The sequence below is a fragment of the Terrapene carolina genome, unplaced genomic scaffold (assembly GCF_002925995.2).
Source record: "Terrapene carolina triunguis isolate 2854851 unplaced genomic scaffold, T_m_triunguis-2.0 Scaffold374, whole genome shotgun sequence".
Classification (NCBI taxonomy): domain Eukaryota; kingdom Metazoa; phylum Chordata; order Testudines; family Emydidae; genus Terrapene; species Terrapene triunguis.
In genome coordinates, this window is record NW_020664725.1 from 11,505,832 (window position 1) to 11,526,730 (window position 20,899).

General features: G+C 43.6%; 1 protein-coding gene across 4 annotated transcripts in view; it reads right to left on the reverse strand.

The window, feature by feature from the left end:
• The window catches only part of ARHGEF12 (Rho guanine nucleotide exchange factor 12), a 96,346-nt gene that overhangs the window by 27,493 nt on the left and 47,954 nt on the right, over nt 1-20,899 (reverse strand). For all 4 annotated transcript variants that reach the window (XM_024196653.3, XM_024196652.3, XM_024196656.3 and 1 more), the window contains 20 exons: nt 16,491-16,589; nt 15,914-15,963; nt 14,931-14,988; nt 13,986-14,164; nt 13,353-13,430; nt 12,590-12,709; nt 11,344-11,478; nt 9,498-9,569; nt 7,888-7,980; nt 7,110-7,220; nt 6,646-6,744; nt 5,170-5,212; nt 4,623-4,728; nt 3,831-3,968; nt 3,283-3,315; nt 2,217-2,331; nt 1,590-1,695; nt 1,031-1,243; nt 485-617; nt 117-152 (listed from right to left, as the gene is read on the reverse strand). In XM_024196653.3, coding sequence (XP_024052421.1) covers nt 117-152; nt 485-617; nt 1,031-1,243; nt 1,590-1,695; nt 2,217-2,331; nt 3,283-3,315; nt 3,831-3,968; nt 4,623-4,728; nt 5,170-5,212; nt 6,646-6,744; nt 7,110-7,220; nt 7,888-7,980; nt 9,498-9,569; nt 11,344-11,478; nt 12,590-12,709; nt 13,353-13,430; nt 13,986-14,164; nt 14,931-14,988; nt 15,914-15,963; nt 16,491-16,589 — 2,017 coding nt within the window. The remainder of the gene's footprint in view (nt 1-116; nt 153-484; nt 618-1,030; nt 1,244-1,589; nt 1,696-2,216; nt 2,332-3,282; nt 3,316-3,830; nt 3,969-4,622; nt 4,729-5,169; nt 5,213-6,645; nt 6,745-7,109; nt 7,221-7,887; nt 7,981-9,497; nt 9,570-11,343; nt 11,479-12,589; nt 12,710-13,352; nt 13,431-13,985; nt 14,165-14,930; nt 14,989-15,913; nt 15,964-16,490; nt 16,590-20,899) is intronic.

Here is a 20,899-nt window from a genome sequence, read left to right on the forward strand (position 1 = left end):
CCACCCTGTGGGAAATGGGGATAACTATGCCGACCTCCTTTGTAAAGTGCTACATCAGGTATTACCATAAAGTAAAGTAACGTCTTTAGTTCCAACTAGTTCACAGCCATACTCACTTTCGGAAAGGTTTTGGTGTTCCCAAGTCGGCTAATCTAAACAACAAAAACACAACACATTACAGGATTAACGTGAGTAATGGGATTTCATTCCATTCAGAGGAGCTCCAGAGTGAAATCTTAAGGACTGGTTTGTGTCTCTAGCCAAACTTGACATTCTAGCCCTGATGCTGAAGAGAGAGTCTTCTACTACAATTATAGTGGGAGGAAACTCAAGTATCTCAGGGCAGTGTCTCTATTCTCCCCCCTTCTCCGCTCACCCCGCCCCAAATAATGTTCAAAATAGGCCATGCTGCCAATGTTGTTCTATAGACCCAATATAATTGCTACACCCTTCCCAGCTCCAAATAACCTGTGCCCATAAATACCTATCAAGTTCTCCCTCCTCCTCTTGCAGCTGGTCCAGCGGAGGGGATGGGAAATCAAAGATGGTGTTAGGTGTGCGGGGTGCGCCATCCATAGAGTCACTAGGAGGTGGAGCATCTCCAGACAGCTTGGGGCCTGAAAAGAGAACGGTCAAGGGTTTCCAGGAGAGATCAAAACACAAAACTAGCTTTCAGAGCTCTCTTGGAGGCTGAGGGGGGACAAAAATAAAATAAACCCAACAATTCCTGATCTTCGAAAGAAAGAAGCCTTAACAGAGAAGCATTTAACATTGCATTCATCTGTTTTTGCAGGGCTGGGTACTTGAGCACTGAAGTCGGGGCTATTTCTTCCTCAGGATGATCAAACAATACAGAATTTGGAAGCCACATTCAAGGACCCAGTGACATAACTCAGCACAAATCACTGAACACGAAGAGTCAGTGTCTAAGGGCCTCAATGTTAGTAACATGCTCTCACAATGGGATGGCAATTTGCACATCCTGTCCGCAATACAGCCTTTAACCCCCCCCACTCCAGCATCCTCTCACCTGTCTCGCTGTCCTTGCTTCCCTCCGGGGAGGTAAAGGGTCCCATAGCTAAAGGAGACATAGGATTGGCAGGAGGGCATGTCGTGTCTGTACCATCGCTGGAGGACCCACTCTGGCGCATCTTGACAGAGTCTGGCGGCTCTGGACTAACTGAAGAGGCCGTGGATAAGTGCTTTGGATGGCGCTGCTTCTGAATTTCCATGGCCCTGCCAACTGAACAGAGACAGACCAGACAGAGATTGCTGGAGGCCTTCCTGTCTCCAGAAACCCTCAGAGAGATTTCAACAAATAATTTCATTAGCTTGCTTTGTTTTTTAAAAAAAATCACATCTCAAACCCAATGAGTCTCCAGTTAACGAATGGCTACTCAAGCTCTGATACGAGGATGTTGTTCAGAGGGTTTCTTTAGCCGACATCTAAAGTACTCTGTGCATTGTGGAGGTTACCTAAACAGATTTTAAGTCTCATTGGGATATAGGGTGACGATGGGTGCAGAGACCAACCGATTTTTCAGACAGACAATTAGTAAGCAGAACGCACTTTCCACAGTCCAACATACTTGCACTGCTGTCATGGCGACTCGGTCTCCGTGGTGGTCCCAGGATACTGGGGAAGCCTCTCCTCTTCACTTTTTCCTCCCCTTCTTTCTCTTTCTTTATACTTTGCTGTGGTTAATCCGCAACCAAAGAAAAACCAAATGAGGAACTCATTTCTCCAGGAGTCAGTTATAGCTATATCTGCTACCACCTCAGAATCCTAGAAGTTCAAGATGGTCGAGACCCATTCACACCAGTTGGTCTATCCCTATTCCTCTCTGTCAGCGCAGGACAGTTCACAACAGTATTTCGATTTCCAGGAGAAAGGAGTGGGTTCTAAGGGTCATTTCCTTACCCAGAGCTTTTATAGGACTCGAAGTATGAGAAGAGGGTGACCAGGAGTCAGGCAGCCAAATGAGAGAGGAACAAAGCTAACGTGTCAAAACATAGGCTCTTAAATCCATCTTTAGACACCTGACACACTGGAGTGTGGAGCAGCCCCAGCTCCCACTGAAGTCAATGGAGGCTGCAGACACTCAGCACCACTGGAAGTCATGGCCACTTATATTTAGGCGCTTAAGTATGGAGTCTTACTTGAGGCACTCACGTTTGAGAAGGTTGGCCACAGACTCCGGATGTGCCGCTCTTACCTTTATCTTTGGCAGGAAACCAATACGTCCACGCTTCTGCTCCAGGCTCCGGGGCTCCTTGACTTTCACACCCAAATATTTCATGTAGGTGAGAATCACATACTGCATGGTTGAACTGCAAAACAAATGAAAGAGAGAGGGAAACTGGTAAAAACTGAGTTTGGCAAGCCTCTTAATTAAGAAGTTGGCATACAGAGATTAACAACTGATTTTCTAATTAAAATCCTTCTCTAGCATTGGGGCACCAATTCCTTTTGATGGGACAGTCACAAAAGACCAGAAAACACCTTGCCCATCATAGAACCTGTCCTCTTGCAAGTGCAAAATATAGTCCCTGATACCTGCTGACTGATACATCCTCTGTAGCAGTGGTTCTCAACCAGGGGTACCTGTACCCCTGGGTGTACTTAGACATCTTCCAGGGGGTACATCAGCTCATCTAGATATTTGCCTAGTTTTACAACAGGCTACATAAAAAGCTCTAGTGAAGTCAGTACAAACTAAAATTTCATACCGACAATGACTTGTTTGTACTATACACCAAAATGTAAGTACAATATTTACATTCCAATTGATCTATTTTATAAATATATGGTAAAAATGAGAATGTAAGCAATTTTTCAGTAATAGTGTGCTGTGATATTTTTGTATCTGTATGTCCGATTTTGAATGCAAGTAGATTTTAAGTGAGGTGAAATTTGGAGGCAACGTAAGACAAATCAGACTCCTACAAGGTGTACCGTAGTCTGGAAAGATTGAGAACCACTGCTCTGTAACATCTAGGCAATTATTCAGAAAATGTTTCCAGAAGTTCTAGAACAGTAAACATACTAGTAATACCACAATGCAGCTAAGTCTCAGCTGCAGTAAAACTTGCCCAGATACAGTAAGGCTCCATCCAGACTGATCTCCGACGGAGAGCACGTCTAGAAAATGAAGTTTGCTGCTACAGCCAGCAGAGGGCTATCTTGTCCTGCTCAGCAAAAGTCAGACACGGAGCCAAGCGACAGCACTTAGGTGAGGTGATCTTAGTCCACATGCAAACTCCACAAAACTGGTACATTACCTCTTGTCCTCTTCCAGAGGCTGAGAAGTCATCCTGAAAATGAGAGAGACAGTTTAAAGAACACAAACCAATCCCAAGCAAAAACACTCACAGTCAAAACAATCCAGCACGACAGCACCTATTTGTATAGTGCCTCCTCCTTGAATGCTAACAAATCCCAGCCAAATTCCATAGGGAGAAGCCAGCAGCTCTTCTAAAAACCAAGTCTGAGGCTGCAAGTTTCTTTGAGCCAACTACAAAAATGCTGGGTCTGACACTCGAGATGCCAAGAACGGAAGCCCTGGAGTGGCTATTTAATATGTATTCCAGGAATAAGCAAATCCACTACAGACTATCTGGGGATATTTGCTCTGGATTCATTCTCCGATGGCCTCCATTATACTGATGGGTAATCCAACAGCGGCCAGAAGCAAACTAGGGAGGAGGGGAAAGGTGATGACCCTGAATTGTTTTCAGTTCTCAACTCCTTTGCTTTGCTCTCATCAAGCCTTGAGTGGATAGAAGACAGTCTGCAGGTTAACCCCACATTCACACACGCTGCTACTTACAACACCTCCTCGATTTTGATAATTATCTGCTCCGCACACGCTCGCTCTCTCTCCAACGTGATCCGGTCACGGACACGTTCTGCATCCAGCTTGGTCAGTTCATTTTCGGCCAGCGTCAATCCCATGCTACGCTTCTGTCTAAATAAGGAGAGAAAATAACCCCATGAAATAACATACCTGGGTGATGTGAACAAGTGGCCTCCCAGCATTCAGAATGCTCGATAGTTCCAGTCCCACCTCTCCTACCAAAATGTTATGTGGCCTTGGGAAAGTCACTTCACCTCTGTGCATCATTGGCCCAAGCAGTAAAGCACAGCCAATACCACTTCATGGAGCAAGAAGGCTTCACAAACTGCAAATACAGCTTCATGAAACTGTAGCCTCTTCTGAGGTCAAGGGCGGCAGCCAGACTGCTGTACAATAAGCTGTGCCCCACATAGGAAGAGGCGGAGACGGGCAATAATGGCCAAGGAAGAGAGGAAGTCTGATCTGAGCACTGTGCACTCAGTGTCTGTGCCAATACAGAGGGCATTTGAAGAGCCCAGGGCTGTCCTTCCAAGCAATCACAGATTACCATGCAATTGCTCTGACCACACATAGCAGAGGAGCAAGTGAGCTCCAAAATTTGAGAGTATCCCCACAGTGACTTGCTAACATGGAGGATTCATCTAGGCCAAAGACGAATTACCAAGTCCTGGAAGTTTGAACTTCCCTCCATATTAACAGAATGTTAACTCGGGGCAGGGCTGAAGTTTAGTGCTCAGTACAAACTGCAGGAAAGAGTCTACATACCTGAAATCTTCCAGATGCCTCTGGACATCTGGATAGACTTTATCTTGCATAGTTTGGATATAATGGCGGTGCAATTCCTCTGGAATGAGTTCTGGCCTTCTTTTTTCTGCAGGTGAAGGGAGGAAGAAGAGGCAGAGTTTCACTTTAGAACACTGTATTACAATAGTTACTCTGTATTAGGAGAAAGCCATCCACATAAGCTCTTCAGTCTATGTAGCAGTGACCTTTTACCTCCTGCTGTCTGCCACGTGAAAGTGCATTAAGCGCCAACAGCGTTAGCTAGACCCAATATCGCACTAAACAAATACAAGATGTAGGTGCCCACGCCTCCCATCTAGCCATATACCAGAGCGTATAGAATGTTCTTCCCAATCAAACACCAACACGACCACCTACCTGTCTCTCCATGTTTGACATGCAACACTGTCTAGGTGTCAAACACACACCTGAAGACATACCCACAGAGAGATTTCTTTAAGAGATCCGTTAGGACTGTCTCAAACAGTAGGATCTATGCCAATGGACACTCAGTATAAAAGGACCTTACCTAGATCTATAGATATTTCATCTGGAACTGGAACCTTCAGATTCTGAAAAAGGAAAGCAAATGTAAGAGTGAGACCATACGTGACAGGCTCTTCTCTCCCCTGAGCACTTGCAGGAGTCACAAAGGCAATTCCCTCTGCTCAGAACGTATCAATTCTAAGGCCAGAAGGGACCATTGTGAACACCTAGTCTATGGCCTGTGTTATACAGGAGTGCAGAGTTTCCCCAAAATAATTCCTACAACTGATATTTTAGATAACATTGCACTGTTACTAGGTGCATCATGGAAGTGGTTTCACCTTCTTCCAAGGCATGTGGTACAGACCTCTGCTTCAGGCAGGATATCAGATGAGCCTGTCCATGGGTCTTATCCATTATGGCAAAATAGAGGCTCCTCGTCTTTGTAAAACAGATGCTAATGTGGGAATTTTGTGTAACCGTCGCATCAATTTAAGCGGCAGAATCCAACTCTACAGCAACGGACGACTACCCCAGGTTATCTCGGATGTCAAACTCATTCCACTTCCTATCAAAGAACATGCTGCTTGCAAATTGGGGGGTTTCCATAGTCCTGAGGTTGTGGCCAGCTTTATTCTTACATTCAGTGCTAAGATTTTAACAAGGAACTACAGTAGTTACAGGAGACAGACAGAAGAAGCGCCTCTGCCTGGGTACAGCTTTGGGGGGAGGGGGAGGAGAAGGTTAGAAAACCAGGACTAACTTGATTTTTTTTTTTTTTTTAAATTACGTTTGAAAAATTTTACTTCCGTTTTCAGATTTCTGAGCATTGGTGGCAATGCTATGACCGCACAGTCAATTCAGCCATTGAGTCGTTTCAGTTTACTCAACTATAAATAACGATCATACATTTTAAACTCGGCAGAAGTAAATCTCAACCTGATAGACCACAAACGATAAAGAATAGGGAAGCCATATATAATGTATAATGGCTGTGAGCAATAGATGAAACACTATGTAAACCCCCAGAAGTTTGAGGCACTGGAGAGAAGGCTGTATCAGCTTTAATCCATAGCAACATTTCTATAGTGCTTTTCATTGTGAAGCTCCAGTTACACACACACACACACACACACACACACACACACACACACACAGCCAGCCAATGAAATGCAGCACCTGTAGGTTGGAAAGCACCAAATAACTGGAGTGCAGAATACTTTACAATATGTGCAGAGTGGGGACCAAGGGGAGTTTTGGCCTACTCTTATGAAACCGGTCATGTGATCTTTCAGGAAGAGACAGACAATATTCTGGTATTTAAGACACCCACAGACAACAGCTTTTACCCCACAAAACAGAAGGCTAGGTCTACCCGGCCTGGATACAAATGAAGGTTCCACAGTGCCTATAGCACTTCTAAGAGCTCTCCAGCACATCAGAATGAGTAAGGTAAAATCAGTTCCTTCCGTGTGGTTGCAGGGGGAGACAAAAAGGGCACACCTGTCTTGGAACCTACCGCAGCTCGGTCCAGGAAGAACTGGTTAAACTCAAGGAAGACACGACGAGTCTCTTTGGAGTTGGTCTGTTTGTACAAGTCCGTGTAAAGATAGCAGAGCTGGAGGAAAGAGAGAGAGTGAGAACTCTCCAAATTCTACCTGTGAATTTCCTCCCAAATGTTCAGAGGAGATAAGCCTCTCAAAACTCCAGTTACTGGCAAAGAACTTGTAACATGGCTGTGCTGAAGAGATGAATCAATACTTTTAGAGGCCATTTTATTTATCTGACATTTCCCTTCATTTATTCAAAAGCTCGACACACGCGTGAGAGGTGAACCCTCACACGAAGACAGCTTCATTTTTCTCACTGCCAAAGCAGCTGCACTATCCGGGATTATGTTGCTTAAGAGAGAGGTGACTCCAGACCACTCAGGCCAACCCCATAAATCTGGCCCAGCAGAACCATTCCAGAGTGACATCTTACCAGCGTTGCTGGGTCAAACTGGGACACCACATGATGCAGGAACACAGCCAGGTGAGCTGGGCGAGATTTCAGCAGCTCGATGTTCTGGAAACAGCTGCATTGCCCATTAATCTGTAAAGACACAGACAGTCCACTTCAATTGCACACAAAGGCCTGTGAGAAACCTGGAAGGCTTCTTCCCAGTCGAATGGCTTCTCCTTTCTTTGGTAAGCAACAGAGCAGAACCAGCCTAACTCCATGACTCATGGACTGCCATTCTAGCCCTTCAGGAAGAGCTCAGCATCAGCCCACTTCCTGGTCTTTTCCATACAGTTTAGTACTTGAAAACATTTTCACACAAGACATAATGGAACAGAATCAAGAGCAAATTACGATTAAAACCCTTCAGTACAAAGGTATTAGAAAAGATCACTGCTGAAGCAACACTGCAGCTTACAAAAAGCCAATTAAAGCTAGGCAATACAATAAAGCAGATTAATTTCCGGTGAGGTTAAAGTTATGGGGAAAATGACAGGATAACAAAGAATCACAGACTATTTTAGCGCAGACTCTGAAAGTGCCATTTGCCGTTAGTTAGGGCCAACAGTGACAATGAATCCTCTTTTTTCTCTCTCTCTCTTTTTTTTTTTTTTTTTTTTTTTTAAACTTTACTAGACAAGAACTGTCTGCTAACAATATGGCATGACGTGGTCATAACAGAGGCATAAGGAAAGTGTTTAGATGCAGCTGCGTCCCATCCCAAAGAAATGGCTTTGTGACAGAGAAGAGCAATACCCACCTGCTCCTGTTCAGTGTCAAAGTCGTCATCCTCTGCTCCGATGATCTGAGGTGCCATGCGGGAGGAGGGACTCCCAATACTGGATTGAGAATCCTGGGGTGTTGAGAGAGAAAAAAAATGCAGAGAGCGGTTAATGTCTCAGGGAAGGTTTCTCTTTGGCAACCGCCTATCAGGAGATTATGAGAGTTTCATTTTTAATGAAACAGTCACTCTTTTGAAACTCAGTCTGGTCTTTAGACCAAACAGCCCGAGTTTAAACTGACCCAGGCCTTCTTTCTGATGCAGCAAATGGACAGGACCCCTGGTCCAAGGAGGGCCCCAATCCTAAGGGAAGGATTGGAAGGACTTTGGCCCACTGAGGCACCAGAAGAACAAAAGCCCTTGTTCTGAGCTGAAGCTGTGATGAACTTGTGACCACAGAAAACCCCTGGGATGGAGTCTGAAGGACTTTTCACTGGTCAGAGCCCTTGGAGTCAGGGGGCGATCTCTGGGAAGCTGATTAGCATGCATGTAGGTTCTTTTATTGTTTATAAATTTTTCTGTAATGCATTTACCTTAAGAATAAATGTGCTTGCTTATAAAGTGCTATGTGGTATCTTAACTATGGCAATTATACGGTTTACTGTCTGTGAGGAGAAAAGACAAGCAGGCCAGCTTTGAGCTGGGGAGCTCGAAGTGTAAGCAGGGAGCTGTGCAGTCTGGAAATACCCCAGTCAGGAGGGAGAGTGGCGCAGGTCCCGTCCCCGTCCCCTCCCCCATGCAAGAGAGCTGTCAGCTGAGGAGCCTGGAGCCTACAGTGGGTGCCCTTGCTGGACCACAAGGGGGAAATGCAGGTTCCTGAATTGTGACATTAGGATCTTCCCCTTTTAAGATAAGAATGCTCAGAAAAGCCACAGTTAATAGGTTTCAAACCCACATTGAATGGCCTATTTTTGTATTCTCTGACCGTCACCCATCAAAGTGAGAATGCCTCCAACGAGGCATGCTGTGAGATGGTATATGCCTAGCAACTTCTTTCTGCAAATGGAGGCATTTGACTCGCAGCAGTTCCCAAACTATATCGGTTCATGTATCACCCTCTTAAACTGTTGCGAACTGAAGGAGCATCAAGCGGACATATCGCCAGTGGTGTATGCACCACAATTTGGGAACCAATTGAGAACTAACGGGTGAGAGGCATACCCTTTAGAATTCTTCCTCGGGAAAATTATTCATTCGAATAACCAATAACTACTGCTGACAAAAGTTTCTCTTTTCCCCATTCACAATGACATCCCTGAGGTCCCAGTCACACAGTGATTGAGTGTCCCAAGGCAAGAAAGCCTTCCTCCATTTCGGGTGGGGCTGAAGGAATACAGACATAGGTGACAGCTCCAGTCATTTGAGAGACAGCTGTTTTACAGCAGATTATATACTTCTGATCCTTTAATGGACCCCCTTTTAAGCTCCATAAATATTTATTTGGCCAATTGAAGTTTCCTGCACAATTCTTAATTGCATTTTATTTTCTAAGGCAAAAAGTCAATTTATGTTCCATTTAGACAACAGGGGAAGAAAAAAAAAAAAAAGATTTTAATAGACTCATTACAGAAGCAGCAGCTTGGACTCACAGTATCTTGAATCTCACTCTTCTCTGGACTCTCCTCCAGGGAAATCCGTTCCTTCAGGCCACTCCGGGGACTCTGGGAAGAAAGGAAGGGCAATTCTGGTGAGTATCAGCAGGCTCAGAAAAATAAGAACTGTCGAGCAAGTTCTTGAGTAACAGACAAATTTTACATGGCTCACATTCAATGGATTGCTAAGTAGCTGCCAGAAACAGTCAAGAAAAGTTAAACCCTAAATAGACACCCATAGGCACACTATCTAAAACCAGTAACTTAATATGTTTCTAGGACACATGAAAGGAACTGAGTAAATTAAGCTAATAATATTGACAGAATTTCTTTCATTACAAAGGCTACTACCTCAAATGGTAATTTTGCCCTGCCTAGTCCCCTTAAAATGCAGTTCTCACTGATGTTATATTGCAGTGGTTTTCAACCTTTTTTCATTTGTGGACCTCAAACATTTTAAATGGAGGTGGGACCCATTTGCAGACTATTCCTAAGATTTCCAGATCCCCAGGGGTCTGTGCACCACAGGTTGAAAACCACTATTATATTGCATAAAAACGAGAGGGAGCAAACGGACAATCTTGATCTTTTTCTGGTCCCTGTTCCTTTAATTTCCAATTGCAAATTGAAGCCCCACCCAGCTAGACTCCTACATCATCGCTAATAATCAAGAAAAGGGAGAGGGGGCAGTTGAGATTCTTCAAGCATCAAACAATACGATTCCCACTCTTCCCTGATCCCCGCAAAATAAAAGGAAACCCATGCCACAGTTCCCTTAATGACAATGGCCTTCCACTTAATAGGTGAAGATTTTGAAGCCTGTGAAAACAGAAGGCGATAATGGAAACTCATTTGCTACCTTAACTATAATGGGTGTGACTACCGCTGGCTGTCATTAATAAAAACAGATCCCCTTCAAAGCCTTGCATTTCTTGGGCTCAGCTCCCCTGTAAGGGTGGGAGAGCCCCACGGCCCACCATTCCCCTCTATAAGTCAATTTTCAATTCTGCAAAGATTGTCTGTTTCAGGAGCTTTTGTCTAGAGTTTTTATAAAGTCTTCTTTCAACTTTACATTTCAGTGAGATTTTGTTCATATAAACCTAAAATCGGAAACTCAGACTACAACTACATGATTATTTTGCATGGCAGTTTTCTCTCAGGGATATCAAATTATTTACAAAACTATCAAACCTCACACAACCCACTAGGAGGTAGAAATCATCATATCCCCAATACACAGCTCAGAAAAATGACCCATAAGTTCTATAACAGCCCCAGTCCCAATTCCCCAGTACTAACCAAACAACGCATTAATTAAAGGTTAGGTGCTAAAACACTATAGCGATGGGGTCTTATTAGTACCTAGATAGTTAGCTGATGGATCAATAAAAGAAAAGACTAACTACTGGTTAATGACTGATGTGTATCTGGTAGGAGTGATGCTTTTCCTCACACTCATGGCAACTTGCCCTGTGACTGTCTGAGTCATTCTAACCACATACGGAACATTAAGATGTGCTTCCAGATACTGTAGTTTGTCTCATTTCTGTAAGACACTGGCATTCATCTTTCTCAGCCTGGTAACAGGGAATGTGCCAGGAAAACCCAACCCTGAAAAACATGGTATTTTCCTTTCCCAGTGCCTCAGGGAAGACTAGCACTGCAAGCTTCCTCACAGCAGCGTCTTTGGTACATCCCTCAAAGCGCTGTCCTAGTACTGTGTGTGTGAGAGAGCGAACATATGCATAACACATGGAGGACAGAGCTGTCAACCTAAAACTCATTATGAGAAAAACAAGCGCAAAGGGACAAAGGTGGAGCTTCGGAGCTACCCTATACTCACATCAGCAATGTCACTGTTCGGCCGGGAGCCGTCACCACTGCTGTAGTCTATTTTGCTCAGCCCATCCCCACTCTCAGCCTCTACTTCACTGATCTGCAGTGACTCCGTCACAGATCTGGAGGACAAAACTCCATCCTAAGAAAGAGAAAATGTATTAAGAGACTGCCCGAAGCAGGGCAATGAGGTGTTTAAGGAGTAGAACACTTAGGATGATAAAGCCCTGGCTGGCATGATTTAGTTGGTCCTGCTTCGAGCAGGAGGTTGGACTAGATGACCTCCTGAGGTCTCTTCCAACCCTAATCTTCTACGATTTTATGACTCTATAATTAGCAGGTTCAAAATTTGACCTAATCCGCTTGATCTATAAAACTCCAAATTTGTTAAGTGGCGGTAGATGCTTTTCTAAGAAATAACATCAAGAGCACGGTGCTCATGAACAGCCTTACAACATGCAATGGGGAAAAATTTGCTTTTACTGGTCAACAGGCAATGGGGAAAAAATCCCTTCAGTAAAGACACTTTCTATTTTAGAGCTTCAAGTAATTTATTCTGAACTATAAGGATATAAGAACATAACATAGGAACGGCCATACTGGGGTTCGACCAAAGGTCCATCTAGCCCAGTATCCTATCTTTCAACAGTGGCCAATGCCAGGTGCTTCACAGGAAATGAACAGAACAGGGAATCATCAAGCAATCCATCCCCTGTTGCCCATTCCCAGCTTCTGGCAAGCAGAGGCTAGTGACACCATCCCTGACAATTCTGGTTAATAGCCATTGATGGACCTGTCTTCCATGAACTTCCCTAGTTCTTTTTTGAACCTGATTATAGTCCATAGGATAATTTTACAGATTTCATTTCACTTTTACTTAAGATACAGAAATAAATTAGAGATCAAATCACTAACACACAATTAGATCTTATTGCTTTAAACACAGCCTCTCAATCTCCTCGGACACAGAGCAACGGTGCATTATTACTTCTGATTAAATACTATCATATCCACCATATACAGAACCTGTAAGTTATCAACTTCTGTGAGCCTAATTGCAAATAATAATTAAAAAAAAAAAAAAAAGTCACTTATGCCTGCATCTAGACAGCTCCTGAAAGTAGGCAGTGCAGGTCTGCTTGTGGAAATTGGCAAGAACATGGCAGGGAACACCCTGCTCCCACCCACATACAGCTTTCCCTACAGCACGTCCAGCTGGAGTTCACGGACAGGATTCTCAACACTCCCATTACCTGAGTAGAGCCGGTGGCTTTGGACAGCTGCTCTTGCAGCTGAGGGATGTGCTTCTTAGTTTCCTGTATCTCCTTAAGCAGGCGCGGGGTGGGTGCTCGGCTGTAATCTTCTTGCAAGGACTGAAAAGTTTAATGAGCATTTGGTGAGCTATCCCTGCAACACTGATGCCTAGAGCTGCAGTCACTGACTCATCTGCATATCAGCGACATGTCTATGAAATACTAATTACAAATGCCATTAAATGGAATTATTTGTACACCTGTTGCTGTTGCAACTGGGTGCTACAGCACCTATATTAATACAGAGCTCCTCCCTCTTCTCCCCGACCTAACTGTAAGAAAAAATTCCCCGTCATAGCCATATTCAGACAGACATTCACATAGTTGCTCAACTAAAGAGATGCACCTTCTACCATAGCCAGAGGTAAGCACATTTGGAGCTTAATCCTGAGAAGTGCTGCAAACCCACAACTCCTGTTTTCTTCCACAAGACTCTCAGATGCTCACATCTCTCAGGATTAGACCAGAGGGGATGAGAAGCACATAGAAGCCTCCCGAAGAGAAGACATCCTCCACTCTTAAGCATTCAACTGTCAAGCATGAGCACCTTGACAGGTCTCTGCTGTTGTGCTGGGATAGAGGCAATCTCTTAGGCAGTCATGTTACAGACCACAAGGAAATTGATCAAGACAGTACTAATGAAAGATTCAAAAGCTGGTCTCTATTTTCAACTCTTCCCTCTGCAGACCCCACTCTCCAGTACCTGCAGCCGCTCCTGCTCTTTCTGCAGCATCTTTCTCAGAATCTCCACTTTCTGGTTGTGAACAATATTGTTCTCCTCCTGAGAAAAATGGAGAAATGTTAATGCACTTGGAAAGGAAAATATGGAGATGCTCCCTCACCCCCATCTTAAATATAGGGCCTCTACAAACCCTTCCAAATGGGTTCTTAAGTTTCCTCAGGTCATTATCCTACACTGACGGTATCCACCCACCTCTCTACCTGAACATAGTTGCCACAACTCTTTCTTAAAAGTGATTCACCCAAACCAGTTACTCATTTTCTTGTCCTTAAACGCTTGTTTCTCTTGCAGTTGGATGCTAATAAATGTTATGGAATGATGGCCATTGCTAGAGCCGGCCATTGTGCAAACATCCATCATGCAATTTTCTTAGCAAATCTCAAAGCGGACGGTAGTGCCCTCCTGCTATTCAAGCCCTGCTCTCTCAAATAGACATGATGCTTAGCTGAATGGTAGTTTTGCCATTGGCATGTGTCCACTATGAATACAAATTCCATTTGATCAAGAATGGAAAATAGGTCTCCAGAGACTGAACATTAGCATATTTTCCCATTGCACAACCAACCCTGCTCCAAAAGCCCATTTGAATCTTACCCCCATCAGCACCGGGCTAGTAATCCTCTCTGCATTTCCAGATGTGCCAGGCGAATGGGGAGATGTCATGATGGGAGACATATGCCCAAATGCTGCTGGATCCACTTCAGAATCAGCTAATGGAATCTGGGACGACCCTGGTGGGCGCCCCTGCACAGTGAGAGCTACATAGGAACCCGCTGTGCGGAGAAAGAACAATTCGCATTTCACATACATTTACGTTGGACTAGTCATGGCCCTTTCTGTCCCCAAGAGACAAGCAGCAGACTATACTTCATCTGTTAATCTGTCCAATGGTGTTTATTCACACCAAAGAGCCTGAAAATACTGTTAGCTCCGCTCGAGAGATTGTTTTTAAACTTCAGGTAGCCCAAAAATCTATCAGTTAAGCAGTGACAAAATACTTTTTTTTTAGTTTGCTAGACAAATGTATGTTTAAGATACATGTCTGTAGTCACCAAAGAATTAACATGGGCTACATTGGGAAGAACTAGTAACATCCCTTTCCTGCATGAAGGAACCAGCCCAACTCCACTATCCCTTTATGACAATCTACAGGAGATACAGCTCGAATGACAACTATTAGTGACATACAAAGGCACTGACATTAGAGAGGCAAAACAAGGGGAGATGCAGGAGATCGGTAGTGGGGGGTAGGGTAATTTCAGCCATTGGACAATGGTAGAAAAGAGTAAAATTCCATATCTGCTGAAGTATGGATTAAACCTTTCCCTGCCCTTCAAAGAGATTTCAAACTCCACTTCTCTATCTCTACTTTGAACGTACTCAGCACTATCAGACAGGTGGAATAATGGTCAATAGCAGAGCCAGACTCCCCTAGTAACTGCCTGATGGCTGAACTGGTAGTTTGACCTCTTAAACAGTCATCCCTTTAATGGTTTCAAGCAGTGCACTGAAAATAAGCAACAACCTGCATGGACTTACACTTGATCAGCTTCACCACATCCCCATGGTTTGAGTTTGTTACAAGAGTCCCATTCACCTGGGGGGAGGATGGGGGGTGGGGAGGGAAGAGAGGAAGAGCATTAAACTTTTTGGTCTCTGACCTTGGAGAAACTGCTTCCTCATGTCTCAACACAAACTCAGAGAGAGAAGCAACTAGACCCATGTTTGCTCTCACTTTTTTCATGCCCTTTAATGTACTAACAGGATACTCCCACCTTTGGATGCCACACTACAGAGAAAATCTGATAAGCCCTCCCTCTCCATATAAACATGTTAAAAATGCAGCATTGGTTTGAAAGGAGAAATACGATGCTTCCCCTGTGCTGATGAATCTCATGCACAGGGAAGCAGAAGCCCAGTGCACCAGAGCAAATCTTGGTGAAGAAAATAGCAGGGAAGTACAGTAAAAAAATCTAGCCTTGGCTCATTTAACTCACTAGTTAATTCACTTGGGGTGAAATCCCAGCTGGATCAGAGTCAGTGGGAGTTTTGCCATTGACTTCAATGGGGGTAGGATTTTTTGCACTGGTTCCCTGGAGAATTTCACAGCCAATACCTAGGTTTCTTATTTGTTTGATACCAAAAGGGAGCATGGATTTAGGATACATGGGGAAAATCAAAAAGTGCGTTCCAATTTACAGCTAAGTATCATTGGCTCTCCCTCTTGCCACATTTATTGGCCTTTCTATGTATGTGCAATTTGAACCATTTGAGGTACATAAGCTTGCGGGGGACATTCTGAAATGAGAGTAATCTCCATTAAAAAATTATCATCTGCCAACAGACATTACACAGTTACTGGCTAGCAGTGAAATAAGGAAATAGAGGATTTCTCAGATCTAGTATATAGTAGTAACTGCTATTAACTTTTGACAAATGCAGACGTTTTAATGGGGACCACTGAACTGCACATTTCTCTAATGCACGTGATCCATTTCACTGAAAACACTAAGCACCCTTACCTTGATGATTCGATCACCTGTCTGCACTCCAGCCCGCATGGCTGCTCCATCTAGAGAAGGAGAGAATTAGTCATTTACAATTGTATCTATTTCTGCTTCCAGTAATTTTCCATTTCAGTGACTAGAGAAACGTCATCCTCTTTCTAACTCTGTGCAAAAACCATCCTCTCATACTTGCCCTAACCCCCTCTCGACTCCCCCAGAACCCAGGTATCCACAGATTACAATCTCATGAGTCTCCAGATTCCAGGAGTTATGGTTTCACATTGCAGGTGACACATCATGATCACAATCCCACAACCGTATAAACACAGACCTCATTTATTTCCTGGCCTGCACAGGATATGAAACTGCTTCTGATTAGTTCAGACACTGGAGAGGGGAGGCCCCACGCAATCCAGCAATGCAATGCTACCCTTGTCCTCATGCATCTGATCATCCATCTGTGATGGCTACAGCTCCTTGCCCTGGAGGATTACTATTCGAATCTTCTCCCTTCCCCTCTCACATGCTCCCCTGCCCTAGACAGAAGCCCTGTGGACTGCTGTCTGCTAGCATATTTAGCAAGTTAGCTTACCTTCTTTGACTGACTGCACAAAGACTGGATTGTCTCCACTAACTGTCAGCCCAAATCCATTTTCATCCCGCTGGATGATAACGCAGCGCTGAACGAGACCTGCACAAGTAAGGTGGGGAAAGGGGAGAAGAGAGAGGGGAAAAAATACAAAACGACAAGCTCGGCATCAGTCCAGAAGCTTATTCTGCTAGAACACCGCAAAGCACTGAATGAAACCTGTACTAGAAGACACAAATAGGGCATCAGTCCAGAAACATAAGTATGTCAAGACAGGTCAAGCTCACTGAATTGGTTACACGACACAGATATATAGCAGAGATGCAGACAGCTCTGGCACATCAGACGAGACTGGAGGTAAAAGCGACCTTTAAGAAAAGCAACTATGAACATGAATCATTGTGCACAATCGCCTTCTCCCCACCCCAATAATTCTCTGTACACCACCTGTATCCGCGATAATGCTCTAGGCACCTGGCAAATATAAACAGTACCAAATATATTTACATATGACCAAATTAACACACAAAAAACACAGATAGCTCAAACTAAAGTCAGCAGATTTGATTTGTAAAAGTTTACAGCACAAACAAGTCTTCATAGAAACGTAGGGCAGGAAGGAACCTTCAAGGGGTCATCTAATCCTTCCCCCCATGCTAAGGCAGGAGCAAGTAAACCTAGAGCAGTGGTTTTCAACCGGTGGTCCCGCAGACCCCTGAAGGTCTGCAGACTATATCTAAAATTTCCAAAGGGGTCTGCACTTCCATTCAACATTTTTGGGGGGTCTGCAAATGGAGTTTGAAAACCACTGACCTAAACCATCCCTGACAAGTGTTTGTCCAACATGTTCTAAAAAACCTGAAAACGATGGAGATTCCACAACTTCCCTTGGTAGCCTATTCCAGAACTTAACTATCCTTCTAATTAGAATGTTTTTTCTAATGTCTAACCTAAACCTCCCTTGATGCAGATTAAAAGCCCATTACCTCTTGTCCTACCTTCAGTGAACGCAGAGAACAATTGATCACCATCCTCTCTGTATCAGCCCTTAACATTTTTGAAAACTTATCAGGTTCCCCCCTTCAGTCTTCTTTTCTCAAGACTAAACATGCTCAGTTTTATTTTGTTTCCAACTTCTCCTCACAGGTCTGATTTTCTAAACCTTTTATCGTTTTTGTTGCTCTCCTCTGGACTCTCTCCAATTTGTCCACATCTTTCCTAAAGCCTGGCGCCTAGACTCGGACACAGTACTCCAGCTGAGGCCTCACCAGTGCCGAGCAGAGCGTGACAATTACCTCCCATGTCTTACATACAAGATGTCCCTTAATACACTCCAGAATAGTAGCCCTTTTTGCTAATAGTTGACTCATTCAATTTGTGATCCACCATAACCCCCAGATCCTTTTCAGCAGTACTACCACTCACACAGCCAGGTATTCACCATTTTGTACATGCACATTTGATTTTTCTCTCCTAAGTGAAGTACTTTGCACTTGTCTTTAAGTTACATCTTGCTGATTTCAGATCAATTCTCCAATTTGTCAAGGTCTTTATGAATTCTAATCCTGTTCTCCAAAGTGCTTGTAACCCCATTTGCACATGTTATGAAGATATACTCTCCACTCCATTGTCCGACTAATTCATAAAAATACTGAATAGTACCAGACTCAGATCTGACTCCTGCAGGACCCCATTAGATACCAATGGTTAGCTGTCAAACCGGTAGAGTGTAACTACTCTGTTAAGTATGGTCTTTCAACCAGGTGTGCATCCACTTTATAGTAATTTCATCTAGACTCCATCTCCCTACTTTGCTTACGAGAATGTAGGACTGTGTGAAAAGCCTTACTAAAAATCAAGATATATCATGTCTACTGCTTCCCCCAATCCACTAGGCCAGCAACCCTGTCAAAGAAAGAATTAAGTTGGTTTGGCATGATTTGTTCTTGACAAATCCATGATGGCTACTCCTTATAACCTTATTATCCTCCATTTACAAACTGATTGTTTAATAATTCGTTCCAGTATCTTTCCAGGTATCAAAAGTTATGCTGACAGTCTATAATTCTCTAGGTTCTCTTTGTTCCCCTTTTTAAATATAGGCACTATGTTTGCCATTCTCCAGTCCTTTGGGTCCTTGAGTTCTCACAGATAATTACTAACCCTTTTGACATTGCTTCACCTAGTTCCTTAGGTACCCTAGCATGAACTTCATCAGGTTGTGCCAACTTAAATACATCTAAGTAATCTAAATATCCTTTATCCTGTTCTTTCCCTGTTTCATGCCTCCCTGCAAACAAACTACCCTCCCTCTGGAGCTGAAGAATCCCATGGGGTTATTCAACAGGGCAGAGACAGGGTAATAGCAGCAAAGACAAGAGCCATGTCTATTTTGGCCTGCCAGCACTCAGAAACGAGTAATATCCCATTTCCCACTGCGTGGCAAAGTGATCCTGTAATCAAAGCACAGGGCCAAAAGCTAGGAAGTTCTAATCTCTGCTCTTCCTTCAATTTGCCGCAAGACCTAGGGCAAGTCACCTACTTTCGCTGTGCTTTAATTTATATCTCGTCTGCAGATTTAGAAATACAGCTGCAGAGATTAATTTGTTCACATTTGTACAGCATTTTGTGGAGGTAAAGTGTTATAGACGTCCAGTGTCCTCTTGGAAATGGAATCAAGAAGAACCAGATCCCGCTCACCTGTGAAAGTAGTAAGTGGCCCATTCAGTCCGAGTTCTCTGCTCTGGGTACCAATTCATGCTAATTGTGGCAAGGGTCTCTGATAAAGACACCTGTGCATTGAGAACCAAACTCGTTTTATATATTCCACTGAACAACTTTAGATTACTAAAGAGATGAGCTTCATCAAACTTGTGAGCTCGCAGTCAAAGGTTCTATATCCCTTATTCCATAGCCAATCCTCTGAGCTACCCACCACCCTTATAAGTGAATTTATAAAATAATAAATAATAAACTAGCAGCTCTTTGCATTAGACTTCGTAGTCTTTGCGGTGGAAAGTGTGTTTCCCTGAATATTCGTACGATGCATAGCACAATAGGGCCCTACTTTGATGGGGGACTTTGGCACTTAGTGCAATACAAATAAATAGATCTTTAAAGCATTTTACACTCTACCAGCTAACAAAACAAAGGGCCATCCTTATTTCCAATCATTCATTCTACTTGCTCATTTACGCAGCAACACCAGGCAAAACTCTTCTACAGGGAGCCAGTGGGGGAATAGGAGTTTCTTTTCCAGCATCATTCAGTGATCTACGTTGTGGATATTTCTTGTGGGGAAGGGAAGAAGGGAAGAAATAACTAGGGCGATGAAAATATGATCCCAAAAGGAATTTTGTTTGAAAGGATGAGCGGTAGTAGGGTGTGAAGGAAACCCTGGACCTGATCCTGGTCTCTCTCAACTTCTACATCAGCATAGCTATACTAACTTCACTGGGAGTTAATCCTAATGTAAATGAGCAGTATAAATCAGAACACGCTCCACCCGGTGTTGTCTGTGGTGCTGGAACCACTGAAGCCTTCTACTCACATCATAATCATCTAGCAACAAATCCTTCCCTCCCACTGTAAAGCCAAAGCCCTTATGTTTTCCTTAGTGACAAGCAGCAAATTGATGGAATGGAACCAAGAAGGGGGAATGAGAAGCGGGGCTAAAGAGAAGCACTAAGCTTTACACCCCTCATTTACTTCAGTGAAAGAACATCTCTTTCTTTCCCTCACCTCCAATTTCTCTACGTGACCAATCTTCTCTAAGCCTCACTTCACAAGAATGATGCCCCAGGGCAGGGTGTAGGAGAGGGAACATGTGCTATTTCAAACAAACAGCTTTTTTTAAACTCTGCTGCCAGACCTTCAGATTTTATGAGTAAGACCTCAGGTAGTCTTTCTACTAGTAAGAACCTTCCTAGTTTAAAAGGCACAGTATAGTCCTGCCAATGCATTGTCCCTTTATTTCCTGCATAGGTTGGTTTTATTTCTAAAATCAATAATACTGGAGATGGTTGTATTGAGGAGTTCTCACCAACTAAACCTGGTGCCAAATGCAGAGTAATATGTAAGGGAGTGTAATACGCTACCTGAGAGCTGCTTACTGATGTGTAATTTACATCCCAAGATAGTCTTCTTTGGATTTTATAGATACAGAACAAGCCAGCAGATGAATGGCAGAGGAGTCTAATTAGGACCACAGCGGTCAGAATTTATTAGTCACCATCTCCTCCCTACAACCATTCACAAAGGAATGTGCTCCTGATCCTTTCCCTAACCCCAAGTAGGGTTTGGCATTAACAGAACTCGAGTCTTCGCCTTGAGTACTGGATATCCCAGCTAGCTGACAAAGGTACCAATACCACATGTGCTGGGAACAAAGAACTGATTCCATGATTGTTCTT